This window comes from Penicillium crustosum (genome assembly GCF_028827405.1).
Source record: "Penicillium crustosum strain IBT 35664 chromosome Unknown utg000005l_segment0_segment0, whole genome shotgun sequence".
In the NCBI taxonomy this organism is placed as follows: Eukaryota; Fungi; Ascomycota; class Eurotiomycetes; order Eurotiales; family Aspergillaceae; genus Penicillium; species Penicillium crustosum.
Genome location: NW_026623126.1, coordinates 1,518,823 through 1,545,877, shown reverse-complemented (window position 1 = coordinate 1,545,877; position 27,055 = coordinate 1,518,823). Strand labels below are relative to the sequence as shown.

At 47.8% G+C, this 27,055-nt stretch overlaps 7 protein-coding genes across 7 annotated transcripts; 3 read left to right on the top strand and 4 right to left on the bottom strand.

The window, feature by feature from the left end:
- Positions 1-284: 284 nt before the first annotated feature.
- N7487_011282 (guanine nucleotide exchange factor VPS9) lies at positions 285-2,751 on the top strand (the record flags this gene model as incomplete). Its single annotated transcript, XM_056879012.1, has 4 exons — positions 285-1,617; positions 1,675-1,928; positions 1,980-2,638; positions 2,706-2,751. The coding sequence occupies 4 exons, from the start codon at positions 285-287 to the stop codon at positions 2,749-2,751; spliced, it is 2,292 nt and encodes a 763-aa protein (XP_056724331.1).
- A 518-nt stretch (positions 2,752-3,269) lies between these two features.
- On the top strand, positions 3,270-4,821 carry N7487_011281 (putative toxin biosynthesis protein; the record flags this gene model as incomplete). Its single annotated transcript, XM_056879011.1, has 4 exons — positions 3,270-3,461; positions 3,575-3,713; positions 3,767-3,875; positions 3,930-4,821. The coding sequence occupies 4 exons, from the start codon at positions 3,270-3,272 to the stop codon at positions 4,819-4,821; spliced, it is 1,332 nt and encodes a 443-aa protein (XP_056724330.1).
- A 539-nt stretch (positions 4,822-5,360) lies between these two features.
- Positions 5,361-6,609, bottom strand: N7487_011280 (ceramidase; the record flags this gene model as incomplete). The annotated part of the gene is made up of 4 exons (XM_056879010.1): positions 5,361-5,547; positions 5,615-6,131; positions 6,262-6,448; positions 6,520-6,609. 4 exons carry the CDS (start codon positions 6,607-6,609, stop codon positions 5,361-5,363), a joined length of 981 nt encoding a protein of 326 aa, XP_056724329.1.
- Positions 6,610-7,511: 902 nt separating this feature from the next.
- N7487_011279 (putative mitochondrial carrier protein) lies at positions 7,512-8,566 on the top strand (the record flags this gene model as incomplete). Its single annotated transcript, XM_056879009.1, has 2 exons — positions 7,512-7,566; positions 7,635-8,566. 2 exons carry the CDS (start codon positions 7,512-7,514, stop codon positions 8,564-8,566), a joined length of 987 nt encoding a protein of 328 aa, XP_056724328.1.
- Positions 8,567-9,134: 568 nt separating this feature from the next.
- Positions 9,135-10,947, bottom strand: N7487_011278 (uncharacterized protein; the record flags this gene model as incomplete). Its single annotated transcript, XM_056879008.1, has 3 exons — positions 9,135-9,344; positions 9,397-9,462; positions 9,520-10,947. The coding sequence occupies 3 exons, from the start codon at positions 10,945-10,947 to the stop codon at positions 9,135-9,137; spliced, it is 1,704 nt and encodes a 567-aa protein (XP_056724327.1).
- A 3,849-nt stretch (positions 10,948-14,796) lies between these two features.
- N7487_011277 (putative prefoldin subunit 1) lies at positions 14,797-15,519 on the bottom strand (the record flags this gene model as incomplete). The annotated part of the gene is made up of 3 exons (XM_056879007.1): positions 14,797-14,965; positions 15,143-15,309; positions 15,490-15,519. 3 exons carry the CDS (start codon positions 15,517-15,519, stop codon positions 14,797-14,799), a joined length of 366 nt encoding a protein of 121 aa, XP_056724326.1.
- A 1,350-nt stretch (positions 15,520-16,869) lies between these two features.
- N7487_011276 (HMG-box domain-containing protein) lies at positions 16,870-18,526 on the bottom strand (the record flags this gene model as incomplete). The annotated part of the gene is made up of 3 exons (XM_056879006.1): positions 16,870-18,192; positions 18,256-18,318; positions 18,371-18,526. The coding sequence occupies 3 exons, from the start codon at positions 18,524-18,526 to the stop codon at positions 16,870-16,872; spliced, it is 1,542 nt and encodes a 513-aa protein (XP_056724325.1).
- Between the last annotated feature and the right edge of the window lie 8,529 nt (positions 18,527-27,055).

Below are 27,055 nucleotides of genomic sequence, written 5' to 3'. Positions count from 1 at the left end.
TGTTAGAACTACATGCAGGTACTAGATAGATCTCTGGTGTTGATTCGCAAGTCCCTAATGCTGTATTAATTGATCTTTTTCTTTGTTGATCTAGTCTTCTCAAATGAAAGCACACATTCCTCCATACGTCAATGTAGCCTCCAGGGCTGAATCGAGAAGCGGACTACCTCGGTTGAATGATGATCCGCATATCAACATGAGAGAGCCGCATGAGCATACTCGGAGCCTTTATGACCCCCCTGAATTTATCCTCTTTGCCCGGGCGCATATGATTAATATAGCTTATGTCTGCCACAGAATCCCCGTCCTCTCCGGGCCCCGAGACGAGAGACGTCCCGCATATCCATGAACACACCGAGACACCGGCCGCCCCAACCGATCTCCTAGCTCAAACACAGGACAAACTTGTGAAACCAGACAGCAGTCAAACAATCCAAATGAGTGCGCAAGACGCAACAGAGTCACACGCTGTGGCTGCTATCTCCGATCCTGCCGCGATGGACTTGACGACAGCTGCCCAACCACCACAGGCTGAGCAACAACAACTTGCGGGGCAGATGGAAGGACTGTCGGTCTCTGGAATTACGACACCCAACCCGTCATCTAGTGCAAATACTCCTCCACCCCCTCCGCCACAGAAGGACGATGCCTACCTCAACCTCAACGCAAGCTCCAGCACTACTGCGCCAACACTTCCACCTATCGATACAAGAACCACCAGCCCTGAGAAAGAGCTCCCAGATGTGCCTAGTGATGGTGACCTTGACTCTAAACGAGGTGGTCAGGTTGAAGGGCCTAGGGACGATAATGGCTCCCAGGCGGAGATTCAAAGTATTATGGGACAATTCCAGGACCCTGCGCGGAGTACCGACCAAAAAGAGATCATGTCTCCACGGCTCGAGCTTGCTGATAAATTCCGAGGCGCTCCAACATATTTCCCGCCACGCAAATCGAGTTTGGACCATGCGCCTTCCACCGAGTCCGCGGGTTCCCCGGTCGCTACATCCCCGGAGAAGCAGCCTGTATCCCAACACCCTCACAAGCCCGAATCGCCGGTAGAAAACCGACGAGCTTCCACCTCAACGGTTCCACCACTTCCGGAACCAGAGTCTGACCAGCCATTCGATTTCCACCGCTTCTTAGAACAGCTGCGTCACCGCACTGCCGACCCCGTAGCCAAGTTTTTGCGGTCGTTCCTCATGGAGTTTGGCAAGAAGCAATGGATGGTCCATGAGCAAGTCAAGATCATCAGCGATTTTCTGACGTTTATCACAAATAAGATGGCCATGTGCGAGATCTGGCGAGATGTATCGGATAGCGAATTCGATAATGCCAAGGAAGGCATGGAGAAACTTGTTATGAATCGTCTGTATTCACAAACCTTTGCCCCAGCCATTCCAGCCCCGCCAACGATACCCAGAAGTGCAAGCCGGAGCCGACGGAGAGAGCTAGAGAGACTTCATGGGCCGTGGCGACGTGGCCAGCACCAGGAAGACATTGAGCGAGACGATATCCTGGCCCAGAAGATTCGCATTTATAGCTGGGTCAACGAAACGCACTTGGACATCCCAACTGTGAGCGGCGGTGGACGCCGTTTCTTGAACCTGGCACAGCAAGGTACCGTATTATGGACTGTTTTGGGGAGTTTTTCAACTTTCTGACTTTGCTTGACAGAAATATCAAAAATCAATGGCTACCGGGCTCCTCGGGATAAGGTCATTTGCATTCTGAACTGCTGCAAAGTCATCTTTGGTCTATTAAAGAATTCCAAAAAGGCCGACACATCCGCCGACTCTTTTATCCCCCTCCTGATCTATGTGGTTTTGCATGCAAACCCTGACCATCTTGTTTCTAACATTCAATACATTCTTCGATTCCGCAATCAGGATAAACTCGGCGGCGAAGCAGGTTATTACATCTCATCGTTGGTATGTTTGACTTCCATGCTGTCCTAGATATCAAAAACTGACCTCGTTTAGTCTGGAGCCATCCAATTCATCGAAAGCCTCGACCGCACAAGTCTAACCGTCAGCGACGAGGACTTTGAACGCAACGTCGAAGCCGCCGTTTCCGCAATTGCAGAACAGAACCGCGAAACCGAAACCTTTGACGAAAAACCCTCCACCCAACCCCCTTCATCTCACCCCCAGGCCGGACCAAGCCGCAGGGAAGCTACCCAGTCCAGTGACGACGAAACCTCTGCCCCAGTCGCAGGACTACTACGCACAATTCAAAAACCCCTCTCTACCATTGGTCGCATCTTCTCCGACGAGCCAGATTCAGGTTCTGTCGCTTCTCAAGAACGCCCCCAGCCTGTCCCCACGCCCCAACCCAGTGTTGCTCCGCCCCGTCTCACCCCGAACGTCTACCAGCCCCCTCGCGCAAGCAGCGAGGATAGCCGTCGCTCAGGCGACGAGCGCACTCACTCCGCCCATGGTAGTGGAACCTCTGCCAAGAAGAATCTAACCCGCGTACTCGACGCTCAGGACGCCGCCGCACGCCAGGCTAGTGCCGAAGATGCGGAGGCGCGGCGCATCCAACGTGCTGAGCACAAGAATGTTGTCGAGACACTTTCGAACATGTTTCCTAACCTAGATCGGGAGCTTATTGATGACGTCGTTAAGATGAAAGAGGGGAGGTGAGTACTTTCTATGCTTACAGATGTTTGAATATTCTATTGAGTTTCGACTAACTGTTCCTCGCAGGGTTGGTCTCGCTGTTGATGCTTGTCTTGCTCTCAGTGCAGAGTAGTATATAGAATAATGTAGCATCTTTGCTTGTTCGGGAATATCATGTCAGGAACAGTCCTAGCGGCAATGCTGTCTCTCTCTCGCCTTTGACTTGAAAGTAAATGAACCCTAGAGGTGAGCTTTTTCTATAAAAAAGATAACCCATAATCTCTATTGCTCTTTCGCCCGGTAGAGGGCAGGGTATAGCTTATAGCCTCGGTGCATATCTGGTCTACCTCTGCTAAATTACACCACATTGCGTCCAGAACAGCCAGAACTTTCAATTATTGTAGCTTCAAACCCCAAATAGAATTCAATAGAATTTACATATTTATATGCAACCAAGTGTAATCTGTTATGCAAGGATGGTCGGCAGTTGAACAAAGGGGAATGCCTTCAACCCCAAAGATCCTCGGCTCACTTCCCCCGCAAAACCGCGGTCTCTCGGAATTTTGCTGACTTCATTCTTCTTTACATCTTATAATAATTCCGAACTGAAATAAATACAATCTCTCTTCTCAAAGGGCAGCATTGCACATCATGTCGTCCCCCTTCCGCATCGTTGAGCATGTCGTGCCCACTCAGCACATCAGGGAGTATCCTGGAGCCACGGCCAACGACCAAGAAGAGCCCTTACATCTGGCCGTGAAACAATATATTCCATTGGACAATCCCAATCCGCAACCAGGCGATATTACTATCCTTGCTGCCCACGCGAACGGCTTCCCCAAGGTATGAGATACAAAGTGCCGAGGTCCAGAGCCGCCAGACCCGCTTTCGCAGCTGCGCGCATTGCGACGGCCTTCGAAGCATAGAATCAACAATATACTAATAGTTTCTCGCAGGAACTGTATGAACCACTTTGGGAGGAAATCCACGCTCGATCTAAGCAGAATGGGATGCGCATTCGCAGCATCTGGATGGCCGACGTGGCGCACGAAGGCCAAAGCAGCGTGATCAATGAAGATTCCCTTGGAAATGATCGTATGTAACATGAATGTCTTATAAGAGCAATTGTGATGCTAACTACATTACAGCTAGCTGGTTCGACCACCCTCGAGATCTCCTCCACCTAGTCAATGTCAAGCGGGCTGAAATGCCGCGGCCTATCGTTGGCATAGGGCATAGCATGGGAGGCGCACATCTGTAAGATTCAACAACCAGAACACCCACGCAGCAGCTAGCTAATACACCCCCTAGCACACAACTATGCCTAATGCACCCCCGACTCATCCACACACTAGTCCTCCTAGACCCAGTGATCCAACGCCAAACCACCCAACTAGACGGCCTCAGCCTCCAAGTTAACAAGCGCGCGATCGCCAAAACCACCCAACTCTCAACCCACCGGCGTGATATCTGGCCCTCCCGCCAAGCCGCCGCAGAAGGCTTCCGTCGCAGCCCCTTCTACCAGGCCTGGGATCCAAGAGTGTTATCCCGCTGGATCGAGCATGGTCTGCGCGATCTCCCAACAGCCATCCACCCACTAGACCCCAAGACCCCGATAGACAAAAACGTCGGGCCCCCAGTAACACTTCGAACCCCATTGCACCAAGAAGTGTTCACCTTCTCACGACCAAACTACACACACATCCCGAACAGCACCAAGCCCGTCAACCGCGTAACACACCCAGACCTAGACGCAACCCACCCACACAGCTACCCCTTCTACCGCCCAGAGCCAGCTAGGATCTTCTCCCAGCTCCCATTCCTGCGTCCTAGCGTGCTGTACATCTTCGCCGGAAAGTCGGACATGTGTATCCCCGCCATGCGCGCCGATAAGCTCGCCAACACCGGCACCGGGTTGGGCGGCAGTGGCGGTGTTGCTGCGGGCCGTGTGCGTGATGTCTTCCTCGAGGACTTTGGTCATCTTCTTGCTCAGGAGGCTGTGAATGAGTGCGCTGATGCGGCGGTTTGTTGGCTTGCACCGGAGATTCGGCGCTGGCGCGCTGAGGAGGAGAGTTTCCGCGCGGCTTGGAGTCAGAAGTCCAAGATTGAGAAGGTTACTATTGACGCGGAGTGGTTGAAGAATGTTCCTGCGCCGGCGCGAAGGCCGAAGAAGGCGGCGCAGAATGGGGAGTCGAAGCTATAAGCGGGTGGGTTATCTAGCTGCTTGGTTCTGTGCCTGATTCGTTCGTAGCATCGGATGGAAGTATAGACCATGCATAGTCTGCTTTTGAGGATTATTCTAGCACATGAGAATATAGAATGCTTAAACGATACATCGTCTGAATGTTTTTCTATTGCTTTCAGATCCTATGAATGAGTACGCCGAATCAACGATCATAACAGTCCACAAGCCTGACTCCCATCTATAGCAACGACCCCGCGCGCCCCCATGTAAAAAGAAAGAGAAAAAAGAGGTATCGTATATCTATGGACCAAAGTCAAAAGATCCGTCTCCGGGACGAATTGTGTTCATAGAAGCTGTGTAAAAGTAACGACAAGAGCGAATCAAAAACAGTGCTCTGCTCCGAGTCTCACGGCAAAGGACAGACAAGAAGGAGCGTGGTATCTATTTCATGTTATTTTGGGGTGTCACATTTGCAAGAGTGTGTTATATCGCCATCCATAAACAATGGGTGCGAGTAATGAACCAACTGGGAGTGAGAGAATGTCTAGACGGCTGTTTCACGTTGACTTCTTGGCTCGGGATACCCCGTTCTCGGATGGTCCACCCGAGGTGCGGACCACTTCGGGGATGTGCCAGAAGTGCGCCCAGCGCAGGTGGTATTCTTCTTGTCGGTTGTTGAGGCAGTGGCGGAGCCAGATTCCCCATGTGATATAGTGATAAGCACCGATGCCAGTCATGATGTGCCTGCAAGGTAAGCATGAATTAGTGAAAAGTCCAATAGTAAATCATAAGGTCAAGGTTGAACACATACCACCAGCCATGCCCTTCCAAAAAGAGGCCCCATGGAAGACCAACGGTGCGGCGCATCCGACGGATCTCAGAGCAGAACACATTATCCATGCCCCAGATGAGGAAACCCCCCAAAAACATGCTTAGGCCATATGCCACCATGAACCACATGGTCTTGAGGGTCTTCTCGTCACGCACGTTCTCGTAGTGCTGGCGCTCCTTTGTCGGAACGGGGAGTCCTTTCTTTTGGCGCGCTAGGCGGTCCTCCTCCGTCGAGTGGCGCCATTTGGGTCGGAGGGTCACTTCCATAGTGTGCATGCTGCGCAGGACGACGACGGTGGTCAGGAGTGCGTAGGCGTTCTGGTGGAAGACTGGGTCTTGGAGGTAGTGGTAGTACAGGGTGATGAATACAGCGAGACCTGTGAGCGAAAGTCCGAGACAGACTCGTACGGTGGTGGTGCGAGAGTACGAGAATGAGGCATAGGCCATAAGACAGGTGGTATAGATCATCGAGAGTTCGTCCACTAGTTGCATGGGATCTGTTGTGGGGGTTCGTCGGTCAGCATTGCTTTTTCGATCACTTATGTATCGTTGTAGGTATTATTGGTGCATGTCCGCCGCAGTTTAACCAGATTTTGGGCTTGGGAGGGCATAGGCATAGGGACTTGCATTTGAGGGTGGAGTGGAACAGGAAGCTTCCTGTTCCGACTACTAGGTAGCCAATGAGGGCGACGGTGAAGATTTGGTCATGTCCATTGCGACGGCAGCTCCGTATGCCCTGGACTCCAAGCCACATGAACAGCAAATTCGTGAGTGTATTGACAATCTCCGCAGCATACTCAGTGGCATAATAATCCTGGATAGAGGGGTATATTAGCGTTGTTCTTGTCTCTGTGCGATTCACATCTGATCTGCGGGGATACACACCTCTTCGCACCAGTTCAAGGTGGAGGTAACAGGCTCCCAGTATCCGCTCCTTGCGGGCGGATACGGAAAGAAGGGCAAAGACCAAGGCATTCTGCTGTACACCAAGGTGAAGAGAAGACAGTAACTCTGCGATCTCCGTAAATTTCTATAAGAATGTCTCTCTAAATCCCAAGAGAAAAGGGAAGAGAAACAAAACAAAAAATAAACCATCCAGTGACATGACGTCGATTACCCACGGGACTGTTGGTCCGTGCACTCCCGCGAGATGCCGGATGCAGTTTGTTTCTTTTCTTTCTCTTTTCTCTTCCGGGCTGTTTATTGATTTCGATGTCTATTTATATTCTTTATGCATGTTATGCATGTTTCTGTTTCTTGCATTTGATCTACAAAGAAACACATGCCTGGTCTGCAAATAGTCTACATAGTACTCCGTATAGTGTACTCTGTTCTACATGGCCTGAAGCTAAAGAGCCGCATGAAGGATAGTATGTCAGTCATACGATCGATACATGTAGTTGACTTTGGAATATTATTAGTTATTTAAGCTATGGGCTATTAATTGGATTAATAGTAACCTTCTACTCTGCTACTCCGTAGATATTGTCCAACGATTGTATAAGAACCCGTGGACATGGAAAACCAAGCGGTGTGTGGCTTATCGATAGCCATTGCTGACGATGACTTCACTGTTTCTCAACGTCTTTCCTCTACCTCGGCAGACTCAACGCTTGCAATTGCTTTCTATCTTATTCAATTCTATCTACCTTCATTTATTCCCTGGTGGAATGCAGGTTGCCGCCCATACTTTTGGTTGTGACCGTCTTCGTGGAATTTTCTCTTGGTTTTTTTTTTACGCATCCGGTGGATCTTGACGCCTTCTTGACCCTTACGCATACGCGACGCCCATGGACCTCGAGCTGGCATTGAATCTTTTATCTTTAAACTAAACATATTCACTGCCACCCGACGTCTCGGTTCGAGTTGACCCAGAAATGTCGAACAATAGCACATTGACGGTGCCGCAGGTGAAAACGAGCACTTCAACAAGTATGCTTTCCGTCCAAGCCCCAATCATTTCCATTCCTTTGCTAATCATGATCTTCGTATTAATCTAGCCTCAAAAACACCCTTCCACTTTGCTGCTGGTCTTTGCTCCGGCCTTACCTCCTCCATCCTCCTCCAGCCCGCGGACCTGCTCAAAACTCGAGTCCAACAGTCCCAGGGTGCAGCCATCCTCCCAACTTTGAAGGCGATCATCTCCTCTCCAAATCCAATCCGTGGATTATGGCGGGGCACACTCCCTTCAGCCCTCCGAACCGGCTTCGGGTCGGCACTATACTTCACCAGTCTCAACGCATTGCGCCAAGCCGTTGCGCAATCCAACCCCATGGCCCTAGCCAGCCCGGTAATAGGCGCTAGGTCATCCTCCGTCCTCCCCAAACTCTCCAACACAGCCAATCTCGCCACAGGAGCCGTTGCAAGAGTCGCCGCAGGCTTCGTAATGATGCCCGTGACCGTGATCAAGGTCCGTTATGAGTCAGATTTCTACGCATATCGCAGCCTAGTAGGCGCAGGTCGGGATATCGTCCGCACCGAAGGGCTGCGTGGGCTCTTCGCAGGATTCGGCGCCACTGCCGCTCGCGATGCCCCCTATGCGGGCCTCTATGTTCTCTTCTACGAGCAATTGAAGCGACGGTTCGCCTTGATGGCCGCAGAACCCTCTAATAATGGCGAGACACCAACTGCTGTTTCGTCCTCGTCAATACACTTCGTCTCCGGTGGAGCGGCCGCCGGAATGGCGACTGCAATCACCAATCCCTTTGACGCCGTTAAGACTCGGTTGCAGCTGATGCCTGCCAAATACGGCAACATGGTACATGCTACACGCTTGATGATCCACGAGGATGGCATGCGCAGTCTCTTTGGTGGACTTGGTATCCGCATGGCTCGCAAGGCCATTAGCTCCGCGCTGGCATGGACTGTCTATGAGGAGCTCATCCTGCGCGCTGAGAGGCGGTGGGAGACGAATACCCAGATGGGTCTTTAGGTTTGCATTCCATCTATCCTTGGCTATCACTCTCCCTCACATCATACCCATTCCACTTTCTGTATTATATTGACCCAATGTGAGGTTTTTACACAGGGCTGAGGCCTGACATGTATATTGTACTACATCTGCACATATCGCCTATCATATAATTCCCCGGCCTCAGCTTTCCCATTTATACTAGGAGTATCCCCAATCTAGCTGTACCAAGCACCTATACTCGCGAGAGGTTCGCCAACCCCGTAGATTAGACACGAGACGGTGGACTGGATACACAAGGCAGGGTGGTAGTGGTACAATGAGAGAGAAGATGGAATTAGAATAAATAAAAACAAGGTCATCAGCTCATATCGCGTTACTGTACTACCACATACTCTGTGATATAAAAAAGAAAAAACGAGACAAATCTCAGCATAACATAACTCAACACAATTTCAACAAGAAACAGTCCAATCATACTGGGTCTCATAAACAACACAATAACAGCGTTCAAATGGGAGATATACGTGAATCCGAATCCCTTGTCCAAGCATCAATCATAATCAAGGCAGCGTAGAATAGAAGACATTTATCCGAAGATGCGCACCCGGCCTGAAGGGCTCTTCTTCCGAATCATGTATAGTTTGTCCTTTTTGCGGTCGTTGACTCTCAGTTCGGTCGTCGTGTTAGATGTCTGGGCGAGCATCTTGCCCTCGCGTATACGACGGGTGTGGGCGAAGAGAATTTCTTGGAATTCATCGTCAATCCACTGTTTGATGATGATGTAGTTGGGGTCGTGCTATAAAGAGATATTAGTATTCGTTGTATACACACAAAGAGTTGAGTCTTACCTCGTCCCAGTCCCAAGGCAGACCGTAAGCCATCAAGCTATCTGGCAGCAAGTACTTGCGATGGACCTAGTATAGTGTCAGCTAAATCCCTTAGTGTATAGAGAGGATATGGTAACTCCATACCTTAATCCATGTGACCTTGGGCTCTTCCTTCTTCTCAGTCTTCTTCTCTTCCTTCTTCTCGTCCTTCTTCTCTTCCTTTTTCTCTTCCTTCTTCTTTTCTTCTTTCTTCTTGTCCTCCTTTTTCTTGTTGATGATACCATCAATCTCCTCCTCGGAATAGCCAATGTTGCGAAGGTGATCGCGGAACTCCTTCGCTTTCCGGATTGCTTCTTCCGCCTGTCTCTGCTTGATCCGCTCCTGTTCAAGCTTCCACTCCTCAACAGCAGCAGCCTTCATAGCGAGCTCCTTCTTCCTCTTCTCCTCAGCCTCCCTTGCCTTCCGCATATCCTCATCTCGAATCTGCTGAACGAGCTTTTCATGCGCCTCCTCCTCTTCCTTCTGACGAGCAAGCTCTTTCCACTTTTCCTCTCGCACAAGCTTCTCCCTCTCCTCTTGCTCCTCCTTCATCCTTGCAAGCTCCTTCCACTTTTCCTCCCGCACGAGCTTCTCCCTCTGCCCCTTCTCATCCTGCATGCGCGCAATATCCTTCAACCTCTCCTCCTGGAGTTTATTTCTAACCTCCTCTTCCTCAGCAGCAGCCCTCTTCTCCGCCGCCAGCCTCTTGAGCTGATAGCGCTCCTCAGCCTTGCGTTCCTCTTCCGCAGAATGCTGCTTGTGCTCCAACCGCTGTAACTTACGCAGCCGCTCGGCAATCTCTTCCTCATACTCTAGCTCCTCTCTGAGCAGCCGAGAATCGTGCGGATTGGGTTGCGGGTTCACAATGATTTTCTCGCGCTCTTTGTCGCTGCGGCTATGAGACTTCTGCAGCTCCCGCTGCAGCCGTTCGATCTCCTGCTGATGCTTCCAGAGATCCATGTCCTGTCGGAGATCATTGCGCTCCAACAGATGCTGACCCATGTCTTGCCGGATATCGTTGCGCTCGAGCATGTGCTGGCTCATGGCTAGCTCGTGGTCACGCTGGAAAGGGGAGGTATCGCGCGAGACGCTGCTGGCACGCACATGTCGGCGCGGGGCGACCGGCGCTTGCAATATTTCATCATGTTCATCCTCGAAGCGGTTGTGCCTGTGGTTATGGGTATTGGTGTTCTTTTCGCTGAACTGGTGCTGCACCCGTCGAGACTGGGGCTTGTTCTCCGAGCGACTCTCTGACTGCAGCCCTTGCTCGTTGATAATCATCACCGCTGGTGGTGGAGGCGGTGCTAGTGGCGGACCGCGGCGTCGACCGCCGCCTGTCGAGGCCGACCGGTGCACGCGGGTTTGGGTTGGTGCTAGGAACTCGCGAGAGACGACTTCCGGGCGACGGTGGCGAGAGACAGAGCGCTCGCGGATATGGGTTCTGAGACCTGTTCGCCGGGTGGAGAAGTCGGTCTCGAACTCCGAATCATGCGAGGAGTAGTCGTCATCGTCATAAATTGCTCGCATAGGCATTTTGGCGGGGTTGCGAAAAGTATGGGGAGTATTGATAATATAGATTGGGGAGGGGGCCCTGATAGAGGGGCCTGTGCGGGGGGGTTATCAGGTGCAGGTCAGGTGCAGGTGCAGATGGCAGATGATATAGATGTGAACACCAGAAAGTGAGGGAGAGAAATGAGAAAAGAACAAAAATGGGGGCCAAAATAGTCGAAATTTGTATACGAGAAAGTGTGTGTGCTTATACTGTCAGCCAAAGCGGGGGAGGGGCTGGGAAGAAAGTGAAAGAGGAAAAGGAAGGAAAGTCAGGCCTGGAGTCCCTTTTTATTTATTCAGCTGGGCGTCATGGGCGTCATTTTTAATTACTGCAGTTCAGCCTCATGGCGCATAATCTTGGACTCGACTCGATAACGTTTTTACCCTTTTATATAGTCTACGTTATCTCTTATATTTCATTCCTTCAAGACTGAATATACGATTTCCATATTTTCTCTCTACTTCCCATCTACACACACTCTCCCTTTCTCTCCAACTCCAACTCCAGTGTTGGGATACAAAGCATCATCAGGGCCCACTTCGAGTCCAGACTCGAGATTAATGCCAACGCCATTGACAACAGAGCACTCTAATATTAATTCTCCTAAACCGCACATTAGGCATGTCCGCTGCATAAACCCCCGAAACGTGAAACGCATATCCTTCGTAAAACGCCACTTAAAATAATTACGATCGGACCCTTTCGCGCTAAATTCCTACAGGACGCTGAGAACGCATCTAAAATAGATAAGGCGATTACTGAAACTATATTATACGATCAGCTCCTTTTTTTTTCTGTGGATAGTCTTGTCGCTCGCATCTTGAACTCGGACTCGAGTTGGGGTTCCTTTAGGCGCTGGTTCTTTTGACCTTCGTACCTGATTCTCCATAACTAGGCAATCGAGATACCATTCGTTGCGATGATGGATTGGGCACCAACAGTGTTTCATGTTTATCCTTGATCTATATCCATTTTCAACACACGGTAGCTCCACGGGTGGGGCTTTTTTATCCATGGTTCTTAGTTGCCGCTTTTGGGGGGAATGAGGGGCAGGCTTGTATATTTCAGTCCGGGAGGCTCACTATCATCACGTGCTGCGACTGTATGTATCACTCGAGGTCTTTATTTAATAATAATAATAAAATATAACATGTTCGACTGACCTGAGTACCTAGAAGATCTGCCGTCTTAACGGCTCACACGGGTTAGCCTTCTGCACGTTGCAAGTAGGTTTAAATGGTAGAATGAGCGGACCAATCCAATTCGGCATTAAGATAGAATACATTAGGCCAGTGAGCTTTGAAAATTTTCAATTCCAGGTAGGGTTGGAAATCAATATCAAGACCATAGGATGAAATGTTGCTCTTGTTCTTGAACTTGCAGCCCGCTACACACGTTGTACTTGTCTTTCTTGGTGGTGTCTACAATGCGCCAGGAGGATCACGCAAAGGTAAGTAAGAGTCTGAGCTTCTTATAGGCTGTCTCATCACTTGGCAGCGGCTGCACCGAAGCTGTTATTGGTTAGTTCATATCTATGTATGGTTGGTTGATCGCTTGGTGCACGTCGGATTAGGGCTGCTTGAAAACTGCTTATCTAAGGATGATCGAATGCCCAGCTGAGGGGGTGTTCTCAATTCTACTTGGTCAAAAAAGCGGCGAGAGGTGAGCCTAAAACAGAAATTTCGCATCTGAGAACGTGATATTATTCATGGGACGCGACGATGAACCTGTGGACGAGGTCGGGTGTACCCGTGAAATGACCCATGGGCACCTGCCTTCTGCACCTGACTTCTTTCTAGTTTCTACGTTACGTCCGTCTTGAGCACCCATATTCCACCTGGTCACACCTGGACTTCATGTATCTAGTTCTTGAAGACCAAAATCTATGTATGTTGTACACAGTTGTGTGTGCATCTCAATCCAAAGCGAGTAAGTGAAGTAGTTTGACTTAAATTTTAGAAGTACTAGGGCTGAAAACATGGGAAATAGGCGTAACCTTTAGAACTGCCAGCCTTATACACCAACTTACAAATATAAACGCCTCAACCCAAGCCACACCTGGAATAAGCTATCTGTCTAACAGTTACAGTGGCAAAAAAAAAGTATGTTGTATGCCTGTAAGTTGTACCAACATACTCTGTCGATCTCTAGTCAAGCCAGTGCACCCCTATCATTGGAATAGCAGCGGCAAGCCCACAGGACTGTTATCTTGTTGCCTTATTTTTTTTTTTTTTTTAACATAGAAATAATTGGACAAAGTATGGGCGGTTACGTTGAGCGATGTGCCTTTCTGACACCTTGGTATTGATTTGGACATCGCAAAGCCACAAATGATTCCACGATACCTTCCTATTATCATTCACCAAAGAGTTAATAAAGACTTCTACATGCCCGGTTGTAATATTGTATATTCCCATGGGAAGTACGATATACCTATATCAGGGCTGTCATGTACCACCGGACTAACGCCATTGGCGTCATCTCCATTCTCTGGCTACATCAACGCTCGTTTTCCCCACATATATTAAAAATGACGTATATCTTGGCAACACAACCACTTATTTCTTGGAATGAGAACCAACGACACATAATTAGTGGAAAATACTCAGTTGATAGCCTTGTTTATTGTGGCGACTTCGCGATACTAGCATCAAGGCACAGACTGACCGCTAAATGAACATCACTGGAAACGGTGCATTTAGCTAGCCAATAATATATCGCATTTGCCACCCTTGTTTTGGGTCGGCAGTCGGGTCTCTAGCCCTATTAATGGAATAAGGCTCCGTATGGAAGCCTTACCATTAATGTATTGATTGGTTTTTTATTCTTTGTTGACGATGCCTCACATGCTGTGTTCCAATCTTTCGATGGCTTTATATCACGTACCTGGCCCACCGATTATTTAAAACTATGCTTTTTCTTAAGGTCTTACGTGATGGTGTACGGGGGCGCTCAACAAGGGAATTTGCAGACAAAATATCCATCAATGTATCTTTGGAGACCGTTGCAGATCTTGAAAGATATTTTCGATTAGACCGTTCTTGGCATATCAGCCCTATCAGATTATAATTTTGGCAAGACACTATGAAAATTTTAGGGTTACATAGGCACTTATATTGTATCCATGGTTATCACATTATGGATGGGATGAGAATGAGGTAAATTTAACCTTCGCATTGGACCCTTGCATTGTTGACAATGCCAGCTGCAGCACGATAAGCTACCACCGGCCCCACAATGCGCAGTACAACAAACATATAAATGTAGGATGTCAGCACCGAGACTACATATTTCTCTCCATAGCTCTCTCTCGTTGGATGGTCGAAGGTCGGTCAATTCTTAAAATCCAGATTTAGGAATTGACGATGAAAGCACAGAAAATGGAGGGGCTATGTATATGCAAAGAGGTTATCATGGCATGCTGTTTCCTCGTTTGTTTCATCTAAGAAAGATATTTTTGCAAACAATAACTCCGGGTATCTAAGTCACCAGCCTGCAACCCAAGTATGTATAATCGCCAGAATGTGACCAGGCCAGCCGGGTATAGAAGGGATTTGTACCTCTCCTGCATCTCCCCGGGCATAGTGTATCATATTCACTCGTCAACCTCGAGATGACGACATCTTCAACCTATCCACCTGTGTCGCAGGTCCACCCGGAAGAAAAAGACAGAGCAGAACCAGCCTTGTCTATCCCTTCCCATTAAGATTCACATTCGCGAGAACCGCTGAACCCTTGGTATAAAAACCACAATCAAGGATACCCGCCACATGGAAGCGCATCGTGTTCAGGTTTCGCTCTCGTCTCATATTCCTATTTCAATATTTTGTTCACGACCTCCCACCAGACTTGAGAATCTGCTCGAGGTTCTCCCGACTCTTTTGGTTTGTCGTCTCGTGATATTGCAGCTTTTTCTCAAGGTTGGAGATCTCAGCGGTGGCCTCGCCGCTCTCGCGCGTAAGGCGCTTGTTGACTGTGTTGATGGGAACGTTGACGAACCTGGAACGGGGTGATAAGTCAGTCTCAGTTTCATTCAAAATGGGCCCAATGAGAAATTTCCCAGACTGTCTCACTGTCTCGGAGTCGCAAAATTGAAAACAGGAGAACAAAAATCAAATAACCAAAAACAAAAAACAAAAAGACAAGACAGGAAGGGGAAAAGTAAAAAATGCTCACATTTTCCCAACGCCTTCGTAAACCTTCGTCTCGGAAGGCAACTCAGACAACTCCTTCGATGTAAGCTGCAGCATGCGGATGTCGCGCTGCTTGGCTGTCATATGAGCCTTGGTGATACTGATCTGTTGCTGCGAGGCGATCGCGCGGGTTTCAATCTCCTGGAGGAGCTATATTGGTTGAAAACCATTAGTAATTGCGCATCTTTATTGAAATTGACATCCTCGATCAGAAATCAGAGAGAGACAAGAGGTTGAGTGAGACCGAATTGACTTGGAACACCGCTTCCCCTGGTCATCTGCCCGTGGTATCCGACCCAAAGATGTTTATTTGTCCAGCCGGAGACACACCTTTTGAAGAGCTTCGTTGGGAATGGACATCTTGGCTATGTGGATGTTGTCTTCGGAGCTTGAATGTGGTTGAGGGGTAGGAGGGGTGCGGAGGAACGGGCGGAAGTGAAATTATTCTGTTGTCGTGGACTCCGGATTAATTATTTGTTCTTCTTCCTGGAGTAATTCTGTATTGACCGATTTGGCTTTTATTGAAACTGTCTCGCACGGGTGTCTCTGTCCAATGTCTTGATCAACAGAATCAATTCGACTTGCTCGGCGAGGCTGTTGGGGTCAAGGCGGTGGGTAGGCGGGGCGGTGGAGTATTGCCTGACTTAGGGCTCGAGCTATACGAGAGGTATACGAGGTATGTGTCTAGTCCCAGAGAAAAGGCATGGAGTTTGTGTTGAGTAAGGCAGATACATCTATTTGTTTCTGCTATATGTCTCTTTTATTGAGAAGATCTAACCGGATTGGATCAAGATTGACATCAGCCATTCACACCGTATGTACTTATGTCTGGGAAGGGCGTTATACAACAAATGTCTTGGACTGAAATGGCTTCATTCAAAGTAGACAATTCCAATTCAAGCCTTCATGCATAAAGGAATTTAGTATTTTTGTTATAAAGGGGTGGACAAGTCCAGAAATTATGACTAGCCTACAAAAATATTGAAAATAACGGGGACATATTGCCCCATTAGGGCCTTCTAGGATATGGGAACCGCGCGCGAATCTCTCAAGTAGCGGTGTGACAGAGGGCGATAGACAAAATAGAAGGATATTTGGCGTAATACCACAAGATCCGAGATCTTATTTTGGGGGGGGTCTCACTGCCGTTTAGGGGCTGATGATTGAGATTGAGAAGGTCCGTGTGTGTACTAAACCAGCTCAGAATGGCGATAATACCTGCGGGAACACAGCCCTTTACATAGTAATATTTAATGGGGTTCGAAGTATGGAGTAGAGAAAATTGGAATGGATATTTGAGTAGGTAAAATCAACGCGCATTAAAAAAAAATCACAATTCCCTCCAGTGCATAATTCCTTCGGCGTGAAAATGACAGAAATCTAAAGATCCTAAGTACCGAATGGATTTCCAGACAGGTCCGAAAATCAAATGAAAATAAGACAAAAGCCAGCTTGGCTGGCATGACAGTATGAAAAGTAAAAGACCGAACCAAGGAGATCATTCCTAGACGCCATACGCCCCAAGCCTGAACTCCGTTTCCCATCGAGCTTTTCCTTTTGGAAAGCCCGTCGGCATGGCCAACTATTGCTCATGCTCTCGTCCAGGAGTACAGCAGCAAGAAGTTGGTCAGCCCATATTTTCCATGACACCGTAGACGTATGAAAGGTTCTTTGGATAGCCATGGGCATCGTTTGATTCTCTGAAAGCACTTAGTAACCATTGGAGTTAGGCTCAGGGGAGCACCACAACTCGAACTCAGCACCAGTAGGATCGGCCATGTTTTCATGGCGAGGCATATCCCATGGGGAATCCCGACCCTCGAGGCTCTGCATGCTGGGGAGGTAGGCAGAGGTCATGCTAGGGTGAGCGTATGAAAGGGTGCTGGGAGACATGGATGATCCCGATGAGGCCGCGTAAAAGCCGGATTGGGTCTCATCGGCCCAGGTAGAGTATGAGCCAGGAGTGGCGGAATAGGAAGGACCGGCCATGCCAACTCCAGAAGACTCGCCTCCATTGCAAAGAAGTCGAGGATCCATGTCGTGCATGGGGAGACCGTTCGATGAGTGGGTAATATGAGGCTGGAGCAGCTCGTGGTGAGCAGCACCGGGGAGTCCAGCGAGAGAAGAGCCATATCCCATATCCCGCTGGTTTGGGCTGGTGGAGCGGTAGATGTCTGCACCGTAGGATTCGGAACTCTGGAGAGAGCTGAGTTGTATCACTGGGAGGCCAGTTGGGTGACTTGTGTTTTGCCAGGAGGAGTGAACATAACCAGGTGTCATCATGGAGTCAGGTCCAAATGGCGAGGAGTCCCGGCTACTGTCGTAGTAGGGCTCTTCGAAGCTTTGGGATCGCGAGTGGGCGTAGGAAGACCCATGGTATGTAGTCGATCCAAGGTCACTTTCCATGTCAGAGAAACCCCCTTCATCGCCGGTAGGTCCTGGTGTGAAGACAGGGGAACCGCTATCGCGTCGGCTGGTAGTGGTTGCGTTTTTGTTGGGCGAGAACTTGTAGTCTGGATGTGTTGCGGCATGGTTGTCACGTTCGAGCTTCGCCAGGTCTTCGTATTTTCGGCGAATCTCAATGGGCTCTAGCTTCCAGCCCTGGCCCGCGATCTTTGAGACGATTTGGTGGTTGTTGGCGCCCACTAGTTTCTTGGTGCGCTCTGCGTATGCAGACCGGTAAAGCATGAAGGAATTCATGGGTCGAGAGATCTTCCCATTCTTCTTGCGGACCTCATCCTGTCTCTCAAGAGCAGATCGAGCCACCCAGGCGTCCATGTCTTTGATAGGAGTGCTGTGGAAAGATTCGGTAAGTTGACTAATTGGTCCATCGAGCTTGATACCCGGATCGGAGAGTTCTCTCCGGGCACGGTTGCGTCGCTGTTTGGCTGTCCTGACTGGTGTTTTGCCGCGATTGTGCGGGGACTGTGACCAAGGTGGGGAGGGGGTCATCATGGTAGGTGAGCCCATTGGGATCAGATCCTCGTCAGATCCCGGAGGAGGTGTGGTGACCTGGGCACCGGACATCATGATCTGATTTACATATCCTGGTCAGCTTTACACGCGGTCAAATGACAACATGGAAGTCGAACTTACCGATTGAGGAGGCATGTTCTGAGAAAAGCCGGGAGCGTTGTAGAATGGAGGAGAAGCGTAGTGCTGAGATGGTTAGCATTACTATCAGGCAACAGCCAGTAAATAAGAGACTCACCATTTCTTGCTGGCGAGTGCTGATTTCCTCATCAGACATGGCCATGTTGTCGTACGCGGGTCGGTACACTCCAGGGCCTCCAAATTCTTCGGACAAGGGATGTCCGTCTGTAGACTGGGGAGGTGTAGGAGGAATGGGCCTTGCTACCAAGGTCATTGTTGTGATCTTTCAGGCCCTGGTAGACAGGATAAAAAGATATGCTGATACTGGTTGAATCGCCAGGAAACTAGTCCAGCGATAATAAAGAAGAGAAAGAGAATTTCCAGAAAGAGGAAGGAAATGGAAGAGAGGTAGAATAAAGATATTCTCTGTCGTCCTACACAGATGGTGGGTTTGTCTTGCAGTTGAGCTCCCCTGAAAGAGAGGTCTCAAACACGGCTGCAGATGAATCTGCTGGCAGGTGAGACAAACACTGCAACAATCCAATTGGATGAAGTGTGAATGTATGAATAGAAGTATGAAAGTAAACTAAGTGTATGAAGGTATGAAGGATCAAGTGGATATGTGGATTCCAGTTCAAAGGATAGAGACAAAAAAGGCCAAAGACTTGAAGAACTGAAGATTGAAAGATGGGCGGGTCTCTAAATAAATAGAGTCGACAAGAGGGGGAGAAGAGACGATACGCAAACAGCCAGAGGCTGAAACTGACTCAAGAAGAAGGCCTGGAATACAATACGCATGGCGTGGATCTACTTCCCTTTGGCTTAGTGTCTTTTTTTGGAAAAAAAAAGAATTAAATTAAATTAAATTTTATTATTATTATATTATATTATTTTAATTCTTATTTTTTTGATTATTTGATTATTTGATTTTATTTGGGCCTTTATTTTATATAATTTTATATTATTATTATCATAATTTCTTTATTTCGTCTTTATTCCACTTCTACTCTAAATCTAGTACTCTGTAGAGGCGTTCATACCATATTGTTGACCTAATTAGTCCTAGTCCAGATCATCATTCATCTGCTATTGGCTTGATATGCCCTATTTTCTATTAGATTTACAGTCAATGACTAGAATAGTTTGGTTGAGCATCCCATATCTGTTACACCCTTCAACTATCCCAGCCATATCCCAAACACTCTAGTCTTTGTGCCAAATTTGGAGAATCACAAATAGCACGGAGAGAAAGAAAAAGGTTCGGAAGATTGACTGTGCACCGAATAACCCCGGCAAGAAGAGTCCACAGAGGATCCAGTATGGAGCCATTGCACAAAAAGGACAGACCATGGACCTGTGGGAACTTTCTAACGCCCGGTACCCGGGGATGCAATAGACCAGATTCAAATGGCAAATGGAAAAGAGACATCTAGAGCCGGGGTCAAAGGGGCTTAGATGTTAGGTGCTTGGGAAATGTTATAGTGTGGTCTTAGCTTGGATGCAGGGTCGTTGGAGTACTTTCTTTTCTTTTCTTTTCGCTTCTTTTCTTTTTAATATTTTATATGCAGAGTATATCTTGACACTTTGACATTTGGAAAAAGCAATCACGAAGAGGCGCATGTACGATGCAGGTATCCAGAAAGATGCTAGCTTGGGGACAAACTGGAAAATGAAGCAGTAGAATCATGTAGCTCATTGCTATTAATCGTAGTATACGTGACTCTGTAGAACACCCTAAATGGTTGTGTAGATATCTAATTTAGTAGAGCAAAAGCTAAGCCTGCAAGTCATGGTCAGGATCACGACAATACCAGTAAACTCCACTGGTCGATTAGCTCGTCTACTTCTACCGAGTCTAAAGAGGCATCTCCTATGGTTCAACCAACCGGGCGATAAAACCATTGCCCCTCAAATAGCCTGCTCAGACCCTCAACCATGGATTAAAGGCAACAGTCTACAAATTTGGTTCGGGGTGTTCCTCCGGGGACTCGGGGACATATTTTTCCCTTTTTTCCTTTCTACCGCATTAATATTAATGTCAGGGAGGTGTCGAGGCCCGAGCTTCGGGGAAACCCTGGCCCCGTCCTAGCGCGGCTGTAGTGGAGTAATGTCCCCGGGTGGATCCCTCGTTGATCGACGGTTGACATCAGTTCCCAAGGTTGAAATCGATATCGTGACCTGGGCAGAAAATCGGCCTGAGGTCCAGAGTACCACAATGAATTTTGATTAGCTGGCCCGTGTCGGTATTATGTATCCGCTAAGGCCCGAGCCAGGAATTGGTTGAATTAAGTCTTGGCACTGAAGCATTTTCTGGGCGTGATCAGCCCTGCCCTCACTTCTCGAATGTCCCCGTCTGTGGATACTAGTATACTCCCCGCTTGTGTCATTTCACATAGATCGCACTAGATTGGACCTGTGGACTTTAACTCACGGCAAGGCCGATCTATAATTTTTGACCCTTCATGTCGGATTTAGCCCAGGTTTATCTCCAGGTCTATCGTTGAAGGGTTAAACCCATCTAACGCCACAGGAAAGTCATGAACTCATTGAACTCAATAATCCCTGGAAGATCTCCCCGATAAAAAAAAACATACTCGCTACTCCAGACATGCATGGCGGTTCGCGCTTACTCGGAGACATACCTCTCACCAGATAGAGACTAGCAGATGTAGCCTAAGATGGGCATTGCTTTCACGGTGGCTCTCAATAGACTTCAGGATAGGTCACTGGCTACTAGGATGTTTCCGAGATTGGATGTGGCTTTTTTTTTTTTGCAATGTACGGTGAGAGACCAACCATGCCCTGCAGTTCATCTACAAGAGACTACTATTCCCCATGGACTAGCTCGTGGGCTGTTAGGATGTTGGACGCAGGAACCAGCCACGTTATTGCATGGCTTTTGTCGCATGAAAAATCTTGGCCATGCATGTTTCTCTTGTTTGATCCCTGCACCCTGTCCCTGTCGGGCACTCGACAACCAACTAGATGGACGCAGAATGGCAATCAATTGCTCGAATGGTGGAGGCCGTGCAGATGCCATGTTTTGATCTACGAACCGTTGGAAGGATGAGACCTGCGCTGCATGTCCATGTGGATTACCCCTCGCTCAAAGAAGGTGGGGAGTTGACACAAGCCTGCGCTTTGAGCTTATCTTTTGTCTTTACTTTTTTTATCATCTCCAGGTGGCCCTGGAAGGTATACTGTAAGCATCTTATTCGTCCTGGTCCATATGTCTGGATGTTATGGGGCTGAACCAAACTGTATTCTACATGTGCTGAATGATCAACCCCATCAAAGAAAATAACATTGAGAGGGCAACAAAGCTCTTTCCGCCGGCTCGGGGAGAAATGACATCGGGAACGAGCTGGGAAAACTGAATTGATAGTGCTTCGTATACAGAATCCCATTCGATAGTCAAAATTCCTCCCCGATGACTTGCCCTTGAAATCCTATAGTTGGTATGGAGTACTCCATATCAGACTCTTAACTTTAATGCATGTGCATATCCTCGAATTCCAAATACCGGGACCAAAATTGAGGGATCAATAGAATAATCTCCGCCATAACGGGGGAATATCAGCGGGACCAATAGGCAACGACCTTACCGGAGTCCCCAACCTCCATATCCCGTTCCCAAAATATGTTCACAAAAGGCGCTTGGACCTCCCAGCCATTGCTGCAACTGGTTGCGTACCCACGAACTATTCTCTAATAAGTCTGAAACGAATTGACAGCCAGGATCACCCCGCTCAAGCCCCCACTGATTCCCTTCAAATGCCTTCTAGAAGGCGTATGTCTCTACAGAAGAGGTTAAGCTCCAACTCTAAACCTTCAGTTGGTCACAGTTCAGTCCGCTGACTCGACTATTTTGGGAATGCACGAAATGCACAGATCGACGCAGCGTCAATGTTAAACGGTGTTTCATCTCAACCCTTCCAATTCACCCCCTGATCGCCCGTTCAAGTGTTTTGGGTGTTTCTAAAGATATCTTCGTTTCAAGTTATTCTTCACATATTCATTGTTGATGCTATTTTCGTGGTTACAGCATAAGAGAAAGAGAAAAAGTGCTTGAGGGCGCTAACTAATATCATGGGGAAGAAGATCTACATTTGATACGGAGTAATGAAGATCGGCATAAAAGAAGGATTAAGGGACTGAGACTGGATTAAGCAACCTTGGTACTCCGTACTCATATTTTTGTTCTTGTCCCCGATGCTCCGATACCCTGAACCCTGACCCCTGTAGCCCCTCATAGTCCTACACTTTTTGCAGGGACCTGGATTGCCACGGCCGAGTGTATTTGCCGCCGTTGTTATGTTGTGATCTGCTTGGCTTTACCTAACAGAATAGACGATTGTGAAAGAACGGTTAAATCTGTGTATTTAATTTCGAGCCTAGATGTTTTCGATCATCACCGCGAACGCCATCCTGTTCAAGAGGTTCATCCAACTAAATTCCAAATGAATACGACACCCAGATTCGTAGTCCACGGCTTGCGGTCAGGCCCATCACGGGGAGAACGGCGGGGAGATGTTATGCCAAGCTCAGATCTCGCCAGGATGATCGAAGAGCAGAAAGTACAGAATTGGCGTGCCATAAAATCACGCGCAACCGGCGGATCGCCATTCGACGTCCGTTGTCGTCTTCAAGCCCCATAAAGTCTAACTCTACCCTATCAAACCCTATCCATTCACCAACTTGGGCGAAAAAAGAAAAGAAAAGAAAAACACCCTGGAACAGCAGTCAAGCGACGAACTGACATGGGTAAGATGGTGAGATCAGATCTTGTGTTGCCAATTCTCAGACCGCCACGAGGAATCTCCTGTACAACCCTTGGAAGAGCGGCTAGATTTTATTTGTTGGTTGGTAATTACTAGGATCTAATGCGCTTGATACCCAAAAAGGAGAAAGCCCTGCCTGCAATAACCTGCTGGCCTCGGCCATAATAATGCTGTTTTCTCAACCAACAGTTGGGTTTCCTCACGATTGGTTCAAAGACTGACATTGTTGACGGTTTATGTGCCAGAATATGCCAGACTGGCACACGGGCGTCAGAGCTATGGAAATGTAGTATATGAGCTGGCGTACTTCTTATAATGTAGATGTGTCTATCTATTGTCTCTGCGCCATTTTTGCGTTGTTGCACTTAACCTGTTGTGGTAAATGACAAGGTATAGAGAACAAGTCATGTTATCACGTTTATCCTTACTGCGGACATTGAATACACACGTCTTCATTTCTCTCCCTCTCTTCTCTCTCTTTTCTTTTTCTTTTGCTAATTATCACTAGCTTTGCATAGTGGCAGTAACGGACGTCGATCTTCGTAAGGACAATTCAGGGACTAGGCTTTCCCTCCCCTCAGATGTGGAAAGTTGATATGTGCGATTTGGTTGTCGCAAGTTTAACGCCCGACGACCAATTCTCCAGAGACCGGAATCCCCGAAATGCGAAGTGCGGCTCGTGTTTCTTATTCTTCTTTTTATTATTATTAATTCGGATTTCCTACAGGGAGTGCTCAAGATGAGAGAAAGATGTTGATATGAGACCATATCAAAGATCCAAGGTTTGGGATTCTCGGGTCCGATATTCTGTCCTGTTCCTTTCTTCCCCCCCTCTTCTCCAAGTCAGTAAATCTACAACTTTCCCTTCGAATTTCCCAAAATCAACAACTGCAGCCTAACGGCCAGACACGATCGGGTAAATCGAACCCCGAGCCAGTACTAAATCCAATGTACTATAGGCTACTGATCCTTACATATGTACGGATATGTACGGAGTAGCCGAGACCATACCAATATAGGAAACACTCTAACGCCATCTACCGGACCCTTGTCGGCTTGGCTTTCAGTCACCTGTTCAGGCAACAACGGATTTTGCTTATCTCCGGGCCATCTGCAGCCCTACTCTGTACTTTGCACAGTTTACACTGTACGTTGTCTGGATATGAACAGACCGACGAGGGAAATTACTTAATATATTTCAAATAACGGTAGGCCAGAGCTTTAGAGTTCACTGGAATCCCAATTGCATGACCCGAATGAATCGGGGGTTAGTCGGGATAGGTTCAAGAGGGCAAGACCAGGCGAGAACAGATGAGAGGCAAAGGGCAAGTAGAGAGATCGTGGAGACCAAAGTTTTTCGCGACATATGTGAATGGTCACTCCTTCTGTTACATCCAACGGCGCCTTGGTTATCTAGCGTAGGATATTTGCTCCATCTCTGCGGATATCGGGGCACCAAACGGAGTAGAGTGTATTAACTATGCGGGATTTCGGATGTGTCCGGACATAGTTCGGACAGTATTGTGTTTGGAGTGCCATTTGGAGTTTTACTGATCTCCGAGCAAAAGCACAGAACGAATACGGGATACGAGACCTCGGGAAGTCGTATGAGTTACCAAGACAAATTAATGACTGCCTTGCGAAACATCCTGGTAGATATCTAAATGAAAATGGGAGCCCCGATCTTCAATTTGTAGAACGGGTTAGGTTCCTAGTTTAGTCTGGCAGATTGAGGGATAGAGCTGGGTGATGCTCGGCTAGAAATGCGGAGAGTTGGGTCTTGAAGCAATGACCAGTGCTTGGCATAGTGCCTATGCTTTCATTTATGATCTCTCAGGTATACATTGTACGTTCGGAGTAGATATGTAGATATTGTACCTGATCGCATACGGTGGAGTTCTCGGTACTTGAAAGAAAGGGATCTCCCCTAAAATGCAATTGTCCTTCCTTTCGTGTCAAGGAGACTAGCTTAGTGGATAAATAGTCGCCAGTAGCAACCCGTGTCTGAGACTAAAAATCGACGTGACAAATACGTCCCAAAGGAGGGAAATTCCTATTTCCATTCCCTTCCCTTCCTTTCCCATTTCATGTTTTATAGTCATGACGTCTATATCCTTAAAACCATAGTCTTCTACCAATTTTCCGCACCTCGACAGTTAAAATATACCTAGGTAAGTAAGTAATATGTAAAATAGTCGTAGACCAGACTCCCAAAGCGTGGAGAGCCGGTAAATCCCATGAGTGGCCGGGTCAGCCTCCGGGACTCCACTGGATTTTCCGATTCCACATTTTTGACAAGACGATATGAGCTGCATAAGTGGAGCAAAAAAGGGAAGAAATAAAATAAAAAAAGCTCGGATGATCGTGTCTGCCGTGTGAACCTAATAATATGCTCGATGTACTCCGTACCCTAAGCTTATTCTAGTACTAGCATACGAAATGAGCTACATCCATGTGGAGTATGAAGTCCGGAGTAACGAGAATCTAAAATCTATGATCTCCAGATCCCGAAAGTGAAACTACTCTTTTTCTAATTGGATCGTTGAGTTTTATTTTGATAACAAATCATCTCTTATTATAGCCTGTTGGTCTCGGCTGTCGGCTACTAACCGTCAGGCAAACTCGTACATACTCCGTATGTTTGTCTACGCCGGACATCCAATCAATATGACTGAGATTTGGATTTACGGTCACTCCGTAAAAGGTACTCCGTACTATCGCTCTACTCTGTAGGATGTATAGCCTTGGATCGTGCATATGTAGTCCCACATGGATCTGATCTTGTTCATCGGGAGAGAAACCATGGTAAACATGGGGGAAACTGACATTTACATTCCCAAAGTTCTCATCTTCACCTTCATATTTCCGGGATTCGGCTTATGGATGGTGTTAATGTTGCGGATTTTACGGCCGAAATTTCACGGCCGAAATTATGACTATTCATAAACTCTCTTATTTTATGTCATATTGGATTTTATTCTCGTATTGGCATCATTGATCATTGATTTCTCCGATATACGGAGTAAACCCCAACATCCTACCCAAGCCCCCTTTAAAGTGGAATTATGACAGCGACATGACAGGGCGGCAGATAGACTAGTCATTTACCACGGCCTCCTAATTGGGATTCCGATCTCGATGTCTACTCTCCCGGGTTCCGAATTGCCATGAGATAGGGGAGATGAGCATGCAGCTAACGCTCTGCAGGTTAGTGTATGATCTACATCGATCGCCTCCAATTAGCGTCAGGGATAGTCCCTCGCAAATATGTAAGTTGACTGCGCCCCATGCTAAACCCGACAAAGTAGGCTAGGTGCCATTGCTATACTTTTGCCAACGGGTTAAATCGCTTTTTATAGCGCATAAGTTGTCGAGAGTAGTACAGAGAGAGGATGGGGTAGTATCGTGAGAACTTTAGACCTAGCTTATCGGGCATCTATCGAACATAACTACCACCCTAGTACGCTAATACACTTGGGGGGGTGGGGAAATTGCGACGGGGAGCACGTTATTTTATTTGTTTCTTTTTCTCTTGTGTTTCTCCTTTTTTATATTATTTTAGCCGATCCCTTTAATAAATGAGACAATTAATAAAGGAGTGGCATAATATGATTGAGAGAGACGGATAGGGAGAAAGGGTTCAAATGCTGCGAGCCGCGTTGGTGTCTGGCATACAGGGATGTAGGTAGTATGCAGCTCGGTATGTCAGCAGGCGCTGTTAGCCGTTAGCCGTTGGCTATTGGCTGTTCAGCTGGGCAGAACTGCGTTTGGGCATTGCATTTGTACCCAGGGGTATATGTCGATTGACGTATCGGTTACTTCCGATTGGGACTGGGGCATAATACTTTTGTTGACTGCCACGTTCTTTTAGATGGACGATAGGATGGATATGCAACCATCTTGTAAAGGAAATAGGTGGTTAAATGGATCGTTTGCCCAGCTGAAAGGGTTTACAATAGGTTAGACCACAAAGGCTGGCGTTACTACTTTGTATATGTTGTTCTACTGCTTGGACACCGGGG